Raw genomic sequence first — 16,546 nt, forward strand, 5'->3', positions numbered from 1 at the left:
CCGAGGGAGTGCTGAACTGCCGGAGGTGCAATCTTTCAAATGAGATGCGTTATGGACAGGGAGAGAGAGAACTTTTTCCATTTCGCAGCATCTCTCGTTTTTCTTCAACAAGATGTGTTCTCGAGGGAGTTTTTTTTTTTGACTGTTATGATTTTCGGTAATAAACTTGAAGCAGACTTTTGGATGAGCCTAAACCTGGAGAAAAGATAACGTTTATTCACACAACGCCCTGTAATGTGAAGACAAACAATCCCTCACGTAGCACAGACACACACGCACAATGCATTTGAGACACAAAGCACACGTTTGGATTATTAGCATAAATACAAGAAATTAAACACATGCTCAGATTTCAGTTCTTGAAGATGTACGCGACGCAGGTCTGGATGGATTCACTCTCATGCTTCTTTGGTTGAATGTTCTCTTGTCACGCTCGCGTTGCACTTTCTCTCTCTTGTGGAGGAAGAAGGCCTTGACTCCCCTCAAGCTAGTTTCGATCATGTGATGGTAGGTTTCAATGCCGACCATTTCCCACATAATGGGTTGGAACTGGGATGATTGATGCCCGACGGAGAAATGACTGACAAATCCACCAACATGTCATTCATGAGCAGCTCATTGGAAAACTTTGTTTGATATTCCACCCTCGACAGGTCTGGCAGCCATTATTTGTTAAATCTCTTCCATGAGTTGGTGGAGCTTGTCAGTTTGCACCTGGCAAAACCACTTGCATTATTAAGTAACCTTCCAGACATATTGATCCTGTCTATTCAGACACTGCAAACAGAGGGTAGCACGGTGGCGCAGTGGGTTAGCACTGCTGCCTCACGGCGCCGGGGCCCCAGGTTCGATCCCGGCTCTGGGTCACTGCCTGTGTGGAGTTTGCACATTCTCCCCGTGTCTGCGTGGGTTTCACCCCCTCAACCCAAAGATGTGCAGGGTAGTTGGATTGGCCACGCTAAATTGCTCCTTAATTGGACAAAATGAATTGGGTACTCTAAATTTAAAAAGAAAAGAAGCTGCAAACAAGTCACCTGACTTGCTGGTAGCACGTTGCCAGCTCTCTGTCCACTTTTTAAAGCCAATTTCAAAAGAATCCACGTTGGATAGAGTATATAGCTTGAAAGTAAGGACATGACAGATGTTAAATTGCGGCCCCTGCTGCCTCCTTGGGTCAATGAAGAAGCTCCCGCAGTATCCCTGCAGATTAGTTCATGTTAAAAGGTCCTTCCATTTATTGTTTTGTTTTTGTTCTTCTTTTTCTTTTTTAAATTTAGAGTACCCAATTCACCTCTCTCCAAATAAGGGGCAATTCATCCTTGGGTTGGGGGGGGGGGGGAGAGAATGTGCAAACTCCACACGGACAGCGACCCCAGAGCCGGGATCGAACCCGGGACCCCGGCGCCGCAAGGCAGCAGTGCCAACCACTGCGCCACCGTGCTGCCCTAAAAGGCCCTTCATAAAAAGGCTTTGGAAAACTCTTATTCCTACAAAATACAATGGTGCAAATCATATAAAAGTCTATAATTTGCTCGCAGCGCCATTGTAATTACGTTGCTCCTCTCACTCCTGTGAAAAAGAGGAAAGAAAAAGAGTACTCGGCGGAAGAGGGGCTGGGATGAGGATTGCCAGCTTTTAAGTGTTGTCCTGGAGTCTTCAAGAATAAATGGATAATCGTCTCAATGCAACCCAGAGAAAAACCAAAGGATTGTTAAGAAAAATGGTGCTTTCAAAATTTTCTTTGAGAACCTTCATTAGTGAAAAATATATTGGTGATTGGCGGGGTGGGGGGGCGGGGGGAGAGGAGAAATGGCTGATCGATGGGACAGAAAGCTCAGGCCTCCCAAGAATAGGTCAAACTAGAGTTATCTAGCTAATGTTTAGGGAAGTGCCTTTGCATTGGAAAGATTTAAGATGACCATCTGTGGATAGTCCACATCAAGACCACCATATTGGATGTTAATCTGCGGCCCTTCATGCCTTTGGAACGACTTTTTCTTGCTCCTCTGCAGAAACTGATTTGGAAGTGAATCCAGTGCTATCAATGCAATCAGAGACCAGTTAATATCCTTGGCTTGAGAGGGCTTATGGTGCGGTGGATGACAGCCCTACCTCTGCATCAGACGTTCCGAGTTCAGATGGCTACATGAGGTGTATTCGTAACGTGACCAAAGCGATTGATAATCAATCTGCAAATCCTTCCAATACACCTGTAGCAGGCAGTGCAAAGGGTAAGAGTTTTCTGGTCAGCCAGAACCGTGTGATAGCTGCAGCACTAAACACCCCCACGTTAAAAGACTAGACGCGCAAGCTCTTGCCACAGGCTGTACGCTGTTGGTTGTCACGTACACCACCTCTGAAAACAGAGCTGCTGCCTTGGCAACCAGGGCCTTTCAATACAGACCTCAAGACAAAAGAGAGCTCGGAACTGAATGTTGGAGGATAGTTGCTTTAAAGTTAGTCTGCTCTTGAGTCTGAATTTGGTTAATAAAAAGAAATTAAAATGTTGTCAAACATTTCTGAATAATGTTGGGCAACTGATGATTGGAGTGTGGATTGGGGCAGTTGGGAGGTGGTAGTTCACCTGATGAGACCTCCAGGAATATGTCCAGCTAGAGTTGGCAACCCTTGGTCTGTGCAAGGTTTGCCCGTGCTTCTTTGCAGTTGGCAAATGAGTTTCGATTTGAGTTTGGATCACCAAGCATGCGAGCTCCTGTGCTGAGTGGAGAACATTTTGGTTCTGGATGCTCTCTTCATTCACCCCCCCCCCCCCCCCTTTGCACTAGATGGCACTTCATAAATCCAAGCTTTATTCTTTCTTTTCTTTAGATGCCTACGGTGAAAATGTTGGTCTTGCAATGTAATGATTTATCCAGTGTCTTTTTCTTCTTTTAAATAAAAAAGCAAGTGTGATGATGCAATACGTTCTTTACGAGGTAGAGAAGAACGGTGTGCTGAAGATGGAAATGGAAAATGCGGCAGTTCACATGGTGTGGTTTTGGAGGCAGGCTAATGCTCCCTCTTCTGTACATGCCCCTCTGTCCCCACATGTCTTAATGAGGCACTGTTTCCAGTTATAACAGTATCTATTCTTCCAAGTGCTTCATAAAGCTCTTTGGGATGTTTTGAAGCTGTGAATGGTGCTGGATAAATGCAAGTTTTTCTTTAGATGTCAGCTGTTATAAAGTTGTCCCTTTGGAACAACTGAATCAGTGTATTTTTATTTAAAAAAAGCAAGTGTGATGAGCAATATGTTCTTTATTGGGTGGTGAAGCACATTACGCATTATAGCTTGCCCAATGAGAAGAGAGTGACCATAAATATTTCATTGCTTTTGTCTAAACTGCTCTTGTAGTGATGTATATTATCCTGCGTGTTCAGATATTGAAATTGTTTTCAAGACCATTCTGCCACAAGGGACTTAATTAAGCAGAATGACTGCCATTGTTTCCCTTGGAGTGAGATGTGTTAGTTGCCGCATTGTGTTGCGTCTCTCTATTGAAGAACGTGGGCATCGCCAACACTGGTTGACTGTACTCCCGGAGGTTTCATAACGTGGCATCTTGTCTCCAACCACTCTGCTTGTGTTCTCAAACCACTAGGGCTCCTGAAGTGCCCATCCTTCCAATACATTGCCTTCCCATGACAAATATAATGTGAACCAACTTCTTGTTAATAGATTGGATGATTGTCAGCTCTCAGTCAAACTGTCTAGTCCCCATCTCAACTAATTTTATAACTAATAAATGAAAAGGGCTCAGAACACAAAAATAGTTTTCAACGATGGTGCAGAAGCAGGCCACACAGCCTCGAATGTCCACAGGAAACCTATCATGTTGCCTTGGAAAATGATCAAATCTCCAGCTCCAAAATTCTTCACCTTTTGACAAACACAATTTCTAAAATGCCAGTAAACAAAGGGCTATAGCTGGGGGAGGGGTGACATTATCATGAAATGTAAACGAGTTCTTACTAAACCCCCTTTTGAGGCAGGGAAGTGTCCTCTGATGTTTGTTTCTCCAGTAGTACCTCAAATAATTTTTCTTTTTTACTTTTCATAAAATGCCTTTCAATCAATGAATCATCAATGGGACAGTCTCTTTGGTTTGAAATTCATTCCAAAAACATTTATTTTCATTCGTGTTGCATTGCTGGTGTGTGGCGTCTATTTGAATAATGTCTGGCTCACCATTATTTAGACATTGCTGGGTTTGTTCGAATGATTAAATGTTCAGAGGCTCAGCCCTGGAGATTTGTTGACACCAAACTCTCCCTGGGACAGTCAGTGACTCAGGCACTCGCCTTTGGCTTCTGATGCTGCAACAGACAACCCTGTTCAGACAGTTGAAAGGGTTGCAACCTTGCCTTATATGGTTCCCTCTGGTTTATAGTCGGGTGTGCTGATGAAGGTGGGCAGCAGATTGAAAGAAACTAAAAGGTTTCTCACCAGCTACTATATAAAGCAAATAATAGCTAGAATTTACAGCTAAGAAGAAGGGATGTTTGGACAAACTAGCCTTCACCTACTATATCATTTCCTGAATATTTGAGCTCTCTGTTGACAATTGCGGCCAATAGTAGGGTCTCGTGAGAGAGTGATAGAACGCGGAAGAGTACGAGTCTGAACAGACCATTTCAATTCCTGGAATCTTAAGAGGGCATGTTGGTGCTGGTTTTGGAAAGAGCTAACCAATTCGCCTCACTTTATCCCAGATTACATAGAATTCCATTGAACCTATGGCACAGAAGCAGGCCATTCAGCCCAATCGGTCCATAGGCTCCATTTGAACCTGCTCCTATTCTTCCTCAACTTAATGTTAATAGTAAAACCTTCTCCCTCAAATGCTCAACCACCTCCCCATCAATGTATCATACATTGAAGTTTCCATATCAGCAGCATCGCAGATTCTGGTCTGACAGATTGCCTGTCCGATTGCTGAACTGAAGAGAATGGCTTGTTTTCTGCTTGTTCTGTCCTCCCTGTGCTGTGACTGCGTCTTGCCCTCCATCTGAAGGTGGAGGGTTTTCCTTGGAATACTTTTTTTGTTTGTTGGTTATTTTAAAGTAATCAGACATGGGGTGAAACAATTTGTTTTTGAGAGTCAGGAGTCGGGTAATATGGAGTCTACTTGCTTATTGATTGGTAGAGGTTGGGTTGTGTTGGGTCACCAATGGGGATCATGCGAGGCAGATTTGGCAAGCGAGGGTAATGTCACTGGACTAGTATTCCAGAAACCCCAGGCTAATGTTATGGGGACATGGGTTCAAATCCTGCCATGGCAAGGGATAGGGGGAGATCCCCCTGCTCTTCTGCAAAATAGAGCCATGGGGTTTTTAACATTTACCTGTGAGGACAAACAGCATCTCTGATAGTGCAGCACTCGCACATTACTGCCCTGTTTTCCAAAATTTCTGCTCAAGTCGCTGGACTGGGACTTGAACATTCAAACTGCTGTACCACTGCGCATAGGGAAAGAATGGGATGTTGGTGGGGGGGGGGTGGAGGGGGAGGGGGTGGGGGGGGAGGGGGTGGGGGGGGAGAACTTCGTAATGGGCGGCACGGAGCATAGTGGTTAGTTCTGTGGCTTCACAGCGCCAGGATCCCAGTTTCCATTCCTGGCTTGGGTCACTGTCTGTGCGGAATCTGCACATCCTCCCTGTGTCCGCGTGGGTTTACTCCGGTTTCCTCCCACAAGTCCTGAAAGACGTGCTGTTAGGCAATTTGGACAGTCTGAATTCTCCCTCAGTGTGACCCGAACAGGTGCTGGAGTGTGGCGATGAGGGGCTTTTCACAGTAACTTCATTGCGGTGTTAATGTAAGCCTACCTGTGACAATAATGATTATTATTACAATGTGGCAGATGCAAGTGTTATATTTGCATATAACTTGATATATGTGTGGGCAGTTATCATCATTTCCTCCAGATAATGAAAACCTCTATGGAGGCGTATGCAGCGTCTCGCTTGTATTGTGATATATCCTCCACAGGCAGCACCGCACTATAAATAAAGTATTAAAATTAATCCTGTGGCCGGGACCTGAACGTTTTCTTAAAATAAATTTAGAATACCCAATTATTTAGATTTTCCAATAATGGGGCAATTTAGAGTGGCCAATCCACCTAGCCTGCACATCTTTGGGTTGTGGGGGTGAAACCCACACAGACATGGGGAGAATGTGCAAACTCCACATGGACAGTGACCCAGGGGACCGGAACATTTGACTGCCCACACTACTGGTTCTCTTTAGCATTAAATGAGGATGCACCACGGATATGGACAGCCTGAAGCTAATGGTATGTTAGTGTTTCGAGTAAGATAGTTATATAATAGAAAGGTGAATTGGACGGATTGCTGATATCAGCAACAAATTAAATTTTGTAGTGGCTTTAAGATCGCAGAAACATGTAAAGTTGTTTTGCAGGAGCGGTAACGAGCAAAATTTAACACTGGGATGAAATAAGAGATAATAATCTTTATGAATGTCACAAGTAGGTTTGCATTAACACTGCAATGAAGTTACTGTGAAAAGCCCCTAGTCGCCACACTCCGGCGCCTGTTCGGGTACAAAGAGGGAGAATTCAGAATGTCCAAATTACCTAACAAGCACATCTTTCGGGACTACTTTCTAAACGGTGAGAAAATTCATAATGCCAAAGTACAAAGGGATCTGGGAGTGCTAGTCGAGGATTCCCTAAAGGTAAACATGCAGGTTGAATCTGTGATTAAGAAAGCGAATGCAATGTTGTCATTTATCTCAAGAGGGTTGGAATATAAAAGCAGCGATGTGCTACTGAGCCTTTATAAGGCTCTGGTTAGGCCCCATTTGGAGTACTGTGTCCAGTTTTGGGCCCCACATCTCAGGAAGGACATACTGGCACTGGAGCATGTCCAGCGGAGATTCACACGGATGATCCCTGGAATGGCGGGTCTAACATATGATGAACGGCTGAGGATCCTGGGATTGTATTCATTGGAGTTTAGAAGGTTAAGGGAAGATCTAATAGAAACTTACAAGATAATACATGGCTTAGAAAGGGTGGACGCAAAGAAACTGTTTCCGTTAGGCGAGGAGACGAGGACCCGTGGGCACAGCCTTAGAATTAGAGGGGGTAAATTCAGAACAGAAATGCGGAGACATTTCTTCAGCCAGAGAGTGGTGGGCCTGTGGAATTCATTGCCGCGGAGTGCAGTGGAGGCCGGGACGCTAAATGGCTTCAAGGCAGAGATAGATAAATTCTTGATGTCGCGAGGAATTAAGGGCTACGGGGAGAATGCTGGTAGGTGGAGTTGAAATGCCCATCAGCCATGATTGAATGGCGGAGTGGACTCGGTGGGCCGAATGGCCTTACTTCCACTCCTATGTCTTATGGTCTTATGGTTTATGGACTTGTAGGAGGAAACCAGAGTGCCCGGAGGAAACCCACACAGACACAGGGAGAACGTGCAGACTCCGCACAGTTACCCAAGCCGAGAATTGAACCCGGGTCCCTGGTGCTGTAAGGCAACAGTGATAACCACTGTGCTACCGTGCTGCCCGTAAACATTAGGGCAGGTGATCAAAAGCTTGACCAAAGAGAGAGAGATGGAGCGAGTCTGAAAGGTTACGCACACCATTCTTCCACATCTGACCATGACCACGCAGTTAGTCAGATGCGAGATCCCTGGGAGGGGAGGAGGTTTTGTTTTGGGTAAGTGGAGTTCGAGGGACACCCTGTTAGGGCCCCATAACATTGAGCTCCCAGCATGGTTCATACTGTACCATTTGCATCTGCTCCAGCCATAGGCAGGGATGAGGGAGGATGGTGGATGACTTCAAGGGGCATGGCTGGTGGAGATGGCAGTCAATGCATGACATCAAACCTTTGCACTTCTGGATGAATGGTCATGGGCTAACAAGAGACCATGCAGTTTTCTATACTGCCAAGGCAATGTTCTCTCTAGTGTTTCAAAGGTAGTGGAGGCAGATGCGATAGTATTAGAGGGAAGCTCCTTGCTTAGTGATCTTTGACCAGGGTGTTAAGTCACCGTACATATTCATGTATAAACTGGTGGAACCCCAATCTCTGATCCTCAGGATATTTCACATGGAAGGGGCCTGCTGGCTTTAATGGGGGGAAAGCTGGAAAGGAGATACTCACTTCAGTTTGCTCAAAATTCCAGAGGCGTTGATAATACAGGCGGTAGGCAACCCTGACTTGGTAATGGCTCTTATCCAGATGAGGAGAAGTAGGACCCATCACGGGATGGCACGGGACTTGGAGGGGCAAGGGCTTGAGCAGCAAGAGACGGCAAGGTCTCGAGAAGGCCAAGAGGTTGGCAAACAGGGTATGGTGCAGCATTGTGACTATATTGCAGGTGGTGCTCTTGTCCAAAAATGAGTGAAGGGCAATGCTGGAGGCGCCCTCCTGTGTTCCAGGATGTGGTCACTCGCGTCAGCCAGCATCTCCAGTATGAGCTGTGGCCGCAAGGGTCGTTTGAGGTATATTGTGGCGCTCCAGGTCTGCAGTGAGTGAATGGCTGTCCGGGAGCTAATTAAATATGGCGGCAGGACCCCATGAGGTAACAACATGGCGAGTGGCTTCCTGCTTGCTGCACAGCGAGACTTGCCATGTTCCTTGTAAATACAGAAGTAATGAGTTGAAAAGCAGACGATCATGTGCGTTCAGCTGATTTGCCGTCCGGCAGGATTCACAATGACTTTCTCATTTCCCCCCATCGAACATGGGCTCCAGAATGGAAAGTTCTGCCTAATAGAACTGAATCTTGTAGCTGTGTGTAAGAGGCTGCTGACTGTTTAGCTTCCTGGTGGTTCATTTCAAACAAAACATCACTTCTAGGAATATATATTTAAACGCAAATACTTTTTTTAATGAGAACAAAATGAGTATGTTGCGATGTAGATGGTTAAGAAACCAGTGCGGAAGATCTGTGGCGTTTTACGTGGAAAATATCGCCGCTGCCCCCTTCATCGATGCTGCGACCGGTGGGTGAGGGGCTAGCAGCTGTGCCATTCCCGGCCTCCACAAAATAAACGGCCGGAGAACTGCCGGTTCCGTGGCCACGCATGTACATGGCGACGGCCTGCAGCGGCCACGCCTTACAACATGGCGGAGGCTGTTCATGGACCCGACCTGCCAGATAGTATCTCCCTGGACACCCCCTCACCACCCCCCACCATTCCCCCCCAGCCCTTGCGGAAGCCCCCCCCCCCCCCCCCCACCCACCCAGCAGCACAGCTTCTGCCCGACTGTGGCGGTGCTGGACACAGTCTGCAGCCGCCATGCCGGGTTCCCGCACGGCTGGGGCCCCATGTCCCCCCGCGCCGTCGTGAACTCGGTCCATCGGGGGGAGGGCCTTCAGGTGATGCGCACAATGATGCCGTTTTGGAGGGGGCAGAGCACGCGAAACCTGCGTCAAACAGTTGCCGCCCCCGATTTCTTCGTAAAAAAGGAACTCTCCGCCCGATCGCTGGTTACAAAATTGGCGTCGGGAAACAGAGAATCTCGCCCCCGCTGTACAGGTTTAAAGATTGCTGATACTTCCTGCTCAATTGATATTAAATTCTTGTTCTGCACACAATTTGGGCATGTGTTTGTTTGTTAAAAGGTTTATTGACGCCTCTGTTTACGACTGCTGAAATTCCAATTGGAGTAAGTGGAAAGGGAAAAGTGGCTTTAAAATGAAGGCCTGTCCTTGAGAGACACTGAATATCTATTAAAAACAATAAATCATTCTTGCCTGAGTTTTGACCTGCCTGGATATTTAATTAACTTTCCAGTGCTTTACTCAGTGGGAATGGAAGCAAAGTTTCAATCTGGATGCCGCCTGCTTGCCAACTCTAGTTGCAGGCAGCATCAAGTGACTCTTTACTTCCAATTGCCCCTTCCCACGTCCTGCCAAAGGTCGATAACACATTAATTATTATGAGTCTCCGCCTTCCTACGGCCGATTGCAAAATGAAACCATTCCTTGCTGAACAATTGACTAATTTATGACACTCTTTTCCCCCTTCCCCAAACCCTTATAACCCAACAAATAAAACTGTTCAACGAAAAAGGGGAAGAAAAAATAATTTTGTTTTACAGCCCAATAGTTTGTCTCCATTGAGTCTCTCTGTGGTGTTCAGGAGATTAATCTTGCGTTTCTGGATATTTGCAGATAAATCCTGCAGTGTTGGCACCCTTACAGGGGACCTGAAAGGTGGAGAAAGAACATTGATGTGTGTTTTGAATGTACAATAAAAGCAACAGCTCATTTGTGGATCAGGGGTATCTCACAAACGGCAATGAGATAATTAAGAGATTCCTCTATTTCTCTTTGGCGGAGAGATTGATATTGGCCAGGACACTGGGGGAAAACAAGGAAACAATCTGGCATTTATATTGAGTCTTTCACTACCTTCGATCCTAAATTGTTTTGGGACATCATATAAAGTAATTTTTCTGAAGTTTAATTGCTCTATTCGGCACCACCACCTTATTTGAAATAATGTTGTGGGGATTTGCAATGGACACTCCGAGGATTCCGTGCTGGGCACATCGAGGCCCTTTTCAGAACATTAAGACACCAGATGGTGTTTTATTTTCACTTTTACTGTCTGTAATGTTCTTGTCGGATGGCCTGATTTATATTACAACAACACTTGTAGCTAAAGCTGCAAAGGATTTATTCATATTAACTGTGGGTCAACTATATACAAAACAACAGATGAATAACAGTATGATCATGCACAAGCAACCTCTCTCTTCCAGCTCTCCAGTCAGTCTGAGGGGTTCACCTGACTCTAACATTCACTTATTTACTAATGAGACTCCTAGTGGTCAGTCGGGGAATTACAGCACGACCATGATATCACTGCACTGTCCAGCTTCCCTCTTCAATGCCCTTCATCTTGCAAGTGTTCACCAACCTAGGCAAACTGCAACTCAATTAACAATGAGCAGTCTTGGGGCAGCACGGTGGCACAGTGGTTAGCTTTGCTACCTACGGCGCTGAGGACCCGGGTTCGAATCCCGGCCCTGGGTCACTGTCCGTGTGGAGTTTGCACATTCTCCCCGTGTCTGCGTGGGTTTCACCCCCACAACCCAAAAGATGTGCAGGGTAGGTGGATTGGCCACGCTACATTGCCCCTTAATTGGAAAAAATAATTGGGTACTCTAAATACATAAAAAAAACAATGAGCAGTCTTGACAAGGAGATTTCTCAGACTTAATGGATCAGCAGAATTGGAGGAAAGTAGATACCTGAAAGGGGGAAACTCAAATGTTGACGTGACCGAGTTTGTGGAGGATTTTCTAATGTTTTTAATTTAAAAATATCATCTCCTTGAGGGTCCCTGATTTTAGTAGTTCCACCATTGGTGACCATGTCTTCAGCTGCCTGGAGCGAATACTCCATGAGCCACTCTGTAACCTTCACTACATCTTTTTACTCCTTTTAAGATTCTCCTGAAAACCTACATCTTTGGCCATGCTTTTGGATATCTAATAGTGTCTCGGTGTTAAATTTTGTTTCATGACACTGCTGTGGAATGCTTTGTGCCATTTTGCTACTTTAGAGGCGCCAGATAAATGCAAGTGTCCGTGCTATGTATGTTGGTTATTATGAAGCATTTTTGAACCTCATGTTTAATCATTAATTGTTTAAAAAAGGGAAACAGTGACATTTTCTAGTCAGACTATCAGCAAAGGTTACCTCCGCAGTCACTCTTCTGCATCCAGGGTCTTGTTCTAGATGAGTATATGAGGGAGGAAGGGGCAGAAGGATGTGTTGCTGGAGTGAGATGAAGTAGGGCTGGGAGGTGGCTCACGCTGGCACATTTGAGATGGACCGAATGGCCTGTTAATTATGTGTAACCATCTCGGTGTCTGCCTAGCTTTCGAAGAGCTTGGCTAATTCCCTCTCTCTTTTCTGCTTTGTCCTCTTAGGTGCAATATAAAGAAGATTTTGAAAAGAACAAAGGGAAAGGATTTAGTGCCGTGGCCAACACTCCGGAACTTGAGCGGATTAAGAAGAATCAGGAATTGGTCAGCAATGTAAGTATCTAACTGGAGCCCTGATGTGGGCCAGCAGCTTTTGTTTGAAAGATTTGTGTCTCCTGGACAATCGTATTACGTAAAAGTTACGGCCCAGAAACAGGCCATTCATCCCATCTAGCTGATGGCTATGCACCACTCAAAACTCCACCCTTTCCTTGCATAACTCACTCAGCATATCCCTCTATTCCGTTCTCCTACAAGCTTCTCATCGAGTCGTTCAGCACAGAAAAGGCCCTATGGCCCATCATGTCTGCACCAATCAAAAACAATCACCTAACTATTCTAATTCCATTTCCCAGCACTTGGCCCACAGCCGTGTACACCTAGGGATCGCAAGTGCACATCTAAATATATCTTGGATGTTACGAGGGTCTCTGTCTCCACCACCTTTTCAGGCAGCGAGTTCCAAATTCCCATCACCCTTTGGGTATAAAAGCATTTCCTCACATCACCTCTTAACCTACTGCCCCATCTGCCCCCTGGTCACTGATCCCTGCACCAAGGGGAAAGGTTTCTTCCCGTCTACTCTATCTATGCCCCTCATTGTTTTATACATCTCAATCATGTCCCCCCTCAATCTCCTGTGCTCTAAGGAAAACAATCCAAGTCTATCCTCAGTGCTTCACAGGGTCCTGCCAAGTGCTTCACCTCCTACTTTAGCTGGATTGAACTCTATTTGTCATTGATCAGCCCATCTGACCAGCCCGTCTATATCCTCTGTAATCAATGGCTATCCTCCTAGTTACCACCCCAGCAATTTGTGTATCATCCGCAAGCTTAATGATCAACCCTCTTACATTCATATCTAAATCATTTATATCAACCACAAATAGCAAGGGCCCCCACACTGATTCCTGCGGGACCCCATTGGACACTGGCTTTCAGTCAGAGAAAAATGAAATCAGGAGAGCAAAATAGGGGACATGAAAGTATACATCACCCTTGACCATCACCCTCTGCTTCCTGTCACTCAACAAAATTTTGGAACCAATTTGCCAAATTTCCTTGGATCTGAAGGGCTCGTACCTTCGCTATCAGTTTCCCATGTGGAACCTTATCAAAGGTCTTGCTGAAATCCAAGTAGACTACATCAAATGCATTTCCTTCATCTACACACCTCTTCAATAAATTCAATCAAGTTGGTGAGACGTGACTTCCCCTTAACAAAAGCACGCTGACTGTTCTTGATTAATCCCTGCCTCTCCAAAGCAGATTAATTCTGTCTCTCCGAATAGCTTCCTTGAGTTTCTCCAGCACTGAGGTTAGACTGACTAGTCTGTAGTTTCCTGCTCTATCCCTTCCTCCCTTCTTGAATAATGGTTCAATGGCTATCATCCAGTCCTCTGGCACCTCTCTTGTGACCAGAGAGGAATTGAAAATTATTGTCAGCATCCCTGCTTCATGCAACAGCCTGGGATACATTTCATCCGGCCCTGGATATTTGTCTACTTTTAAGCCTGCCAGACCACTCAAAACCTCCTTTCTGTCTATGTTAATTGCCTTAATTTTATTGCAATTCTTCTCCCTGATTTCTATACCCATATTGAGTGAACACTGACACTAAGTATTCATTTAGAACCCTATCTGCATCCTCCGGCTCAGGCCCACCCCCTCTCTTGTAGGTCCGTCTACGTATTGCCTTAAAAAGTTCTCCTGGTGCATTTTAAGAATTCTGCTTCCTCCAAACCTTTCGTTATTACTACCCCAGCTGATATTGGGGAAGTTGAAATCTCCCACTATTACTACCCTATTACTTTTATACTTCTCTGAAATTTGCCTACATATCTGCTCTTCTATTTCTCTCGGACTGTTAGGGGGCCTCTTGAACACTTCCACCAATGTGATTGCTCCTTTTTGGTTTTTAAGTTGTAGTCCAATGGTTTCAGTTGAAGAGACTTCTAAGATGTCATCCCTCTTTACTGTTGCAATTTTGATGAGGGAACCAATTCCAACACCCCCTCCTCTTTTACCCCCTTCCCTATCTCACCTGAGGATCCTGTATCCTGGAATATTGAGCTGGCAATCCTGCCCTTCTCTCAACTATGTTCCAGTGGCCCCCATGTTTTAATTTGTGCCCTCAATTCATCTGCCTTGTTCTTCAGACTCCTTGCACTTGTTATGGGAGAGGTGTTTCTAGAACCCCAAAATGTATCATGGAGTTCAACCAACCCCCACCTTTAATGGATTGTTGCTTTTGAAGCACACGGCTTGTTCCCCAGGTGTAGTATTACAATTATGGACATGTGGTTTTAAAAACAAAACAATGTTTATTCCATGAACTCAAATTAACCTTTTAAATAAACATTGGATCTCTTAACACCCCTTACTTCAAAGATAACCCCGAAAATAATACACTACCCAATCCTGCAAACTGTTCTTTTACACATCCAAATTAAATACCATCCAATCTTGCCAAACTCCTTTATGACTTAACTGGTCTAGACATTCTATGCTTTCCTGACTCACTTGATGTCTCTTTTAATTTTGACTGTGCATCTATCCCTGCTGACCTTTCTCTCTGGATCCCAGGCCCTGCCAAGTTAGTTTAAACCCTCCCCAACAGCACTCACAAACTTCCCTGCAGTGACACTGGTCCCATTTCGGTTCAGGTGCAAACCGTCCACCTTGTACAGGTCCCACTGCCCCCCAAAAACGGTCCCAATGTCCCTCCTGTCTCCCTCCTGCACCATTTCTCCAGCCATTCATTAATCTGTCCAGCCTCTCCTTGAGTGCTTTTATACTATTGACTTCCGCAATTCCATGTGGTGGTCAGTTCCACATTCTCACCTGCCAGAATTCTTCGGCCGTTGTGATTGACGTTTCCTACCAACGGTGCACCCCCACCTGTCGGTTTCCCAGCAGCGAGGGGTGGCTTTAATGGGAAATCCCATTGACAAGCGTCGGGAAGAGAGAACTCCGCCATCAGTGAACGCCGCGCCTCTGAGAAACAAATGGCTGGGGAACTGGAGAATCCCGCCCACCATTTCTGATGAAAATAGTTCTTCTGAATTATCTGATTGATTTCTGCCTGACTTTTATGTTGATGACTGCGAGTTTTACTGTTCTCGAAAGCTGGAAACACTTGCTTTGTGTCCACTCTCTCAAAACATTTCTTAATTTTAAAAGATCTATTAAGGTCACCACTCAGTTTGTCCCTTTTAAGAGAAGAAGGACCCAGTCTGGCAATAAATTACCTTGCAGTACTTTTTTGCATTTTATCTAGAGCCTCTGTTTCCTTTTCTAGAATTTGGCAACATGAAGCCAAAACATGGTCTCAATTTGTAAGAATATAAGAGTGAGGCACATTTGGGAACTGCCTGGTCATGTATAGTTAGTACATGGAATTACAGGGAAAAGCATCCAGCTGATGTTAGGAGAGTTGTTCTCTGCCATTTCAACAGTGGAATTCCCCTCCTTACTTTCTGCTGGGCCAATGGCAGCTCTTCAAGGTGCTGTGATTTTGGTTTAAGATGGTCCTGTTTGAACTTCTTACCATTGTAGCCGAGGGCTGATGTTGCAAAGAGAGCTTAAGAACGAATGTGCAATCTATCAAAGATAATTTTAGACGTTTTTTTGCTTTGGCCATTCTTCAGAATCATGCAATACAGACAAGACCATGGGTGGGAATCTCCGACCCCGCGCTGGGCCGGAGAATCGCCGGCGGGCTGCGCCGAATCGCGCCCCAACGCCGGCACATGATTCTCCGCAGAGCGGAGAATCGGCGCCATTGGCGCGGCTCCGGTCACGGGCCGCTCTCCGGCCTGGATGGGCGGAGCGGCCGTAAGAAAAGAGACAAGACCAGCCGGCGCCAATCTAACCCGCTGTGGGTCAGCGGGGCCTCGGCATGTAAGGGTCGGGTGGTGGCCTGTGGGGGGCGAGGGGGGGGGGTCCGAACCCAGGGTGGGGCCTCCGACGTGGCTTGGCCCGCGATCGGGACCCACCGATTGGCAGGCCGGCCTCTGTGGCTGGGGGCCTCCTACGCGCCGGCGGCTGTACGCCTGTGCCATGTTGCGCCGGGGCTGCAGGGTTGAAGGAGGCCACTGCGCATGTCCCCGTTGGCGCCGGTGCCACTGCGCTTGCGCAGATCCCACGGCACACAGATCTCACCGGGATCTGCAGCTGGAGTGGCGCGAACCGCTCCAGCGCCGTGCTGGCCCCCTGGAGGGGCCAGAATTAGTCGTGGGAGCGGCCTGTTCACGCCGTCATCAAGCGCGATGGCGTTTACGACGGCGTGGACACTCTGCCACGGGATTGGAGAATCCCGCCCCATGGGTCTGTATGCTTGTGCTGACTCTTTGAAAAAGCTGCCCAATTTGTTTCAATCCTCTCCTTTTTTCATAGCCCGCAAATATTTCTACTTCACATTAAAAACCAATTTTACTATTGAGGGTTATTGAACCTGCTTCCACTGCCCTTTCAGCCAGCCCTTTCTCCGATCACAACAGCTCACTGGGGGGGGGGGGGCGGGGGGGGGGGGAGAGGAGAGGAAACCTTCGTCTCCCTTC

The 16,546-nt window shown here is 46.3% G+C and overlaps 1 protein-coding gene across 1 annotated transcript in view; it reads left to right on the forward strand.

The window, feature by feature from the left end:
• lasp1 (LIM and SH3 protein 1) overlaps positions 1 to 16,546 on the forward strand; it is a 192,803-nt gene that overhangs the window by 129,164 nt on the left and 47,093 nt on the right. The window contains exon 4 of the mRNA XM_038778688.1: positions 11,931 to 12,038. Coding sequence (XP_038634616.1) covers positions 11,931 to 12,038 — 108 coding nt within the window. The remainder of the gene's footprint in view (positions 1 to 11,930; positions 12,039 to 16,546) is intronic.

The sequence above is a fragment of the Scyliorhinus canicula genome, chromosome 19 (assembly GCF_902713615.1).
Source record: "Scyliorhinus canicula chromosome 19, sScyCan1.1, whole genome shotgun sequence".
NCBI classification, from domain to species: domain Eukaryota; kingdom Metazoa; phylum Chordata; class Chondrichthyes; order Carcharhiniformes; family Scyliorhinidae; genus Scyliorhinus; species Scyliorhinus canicula.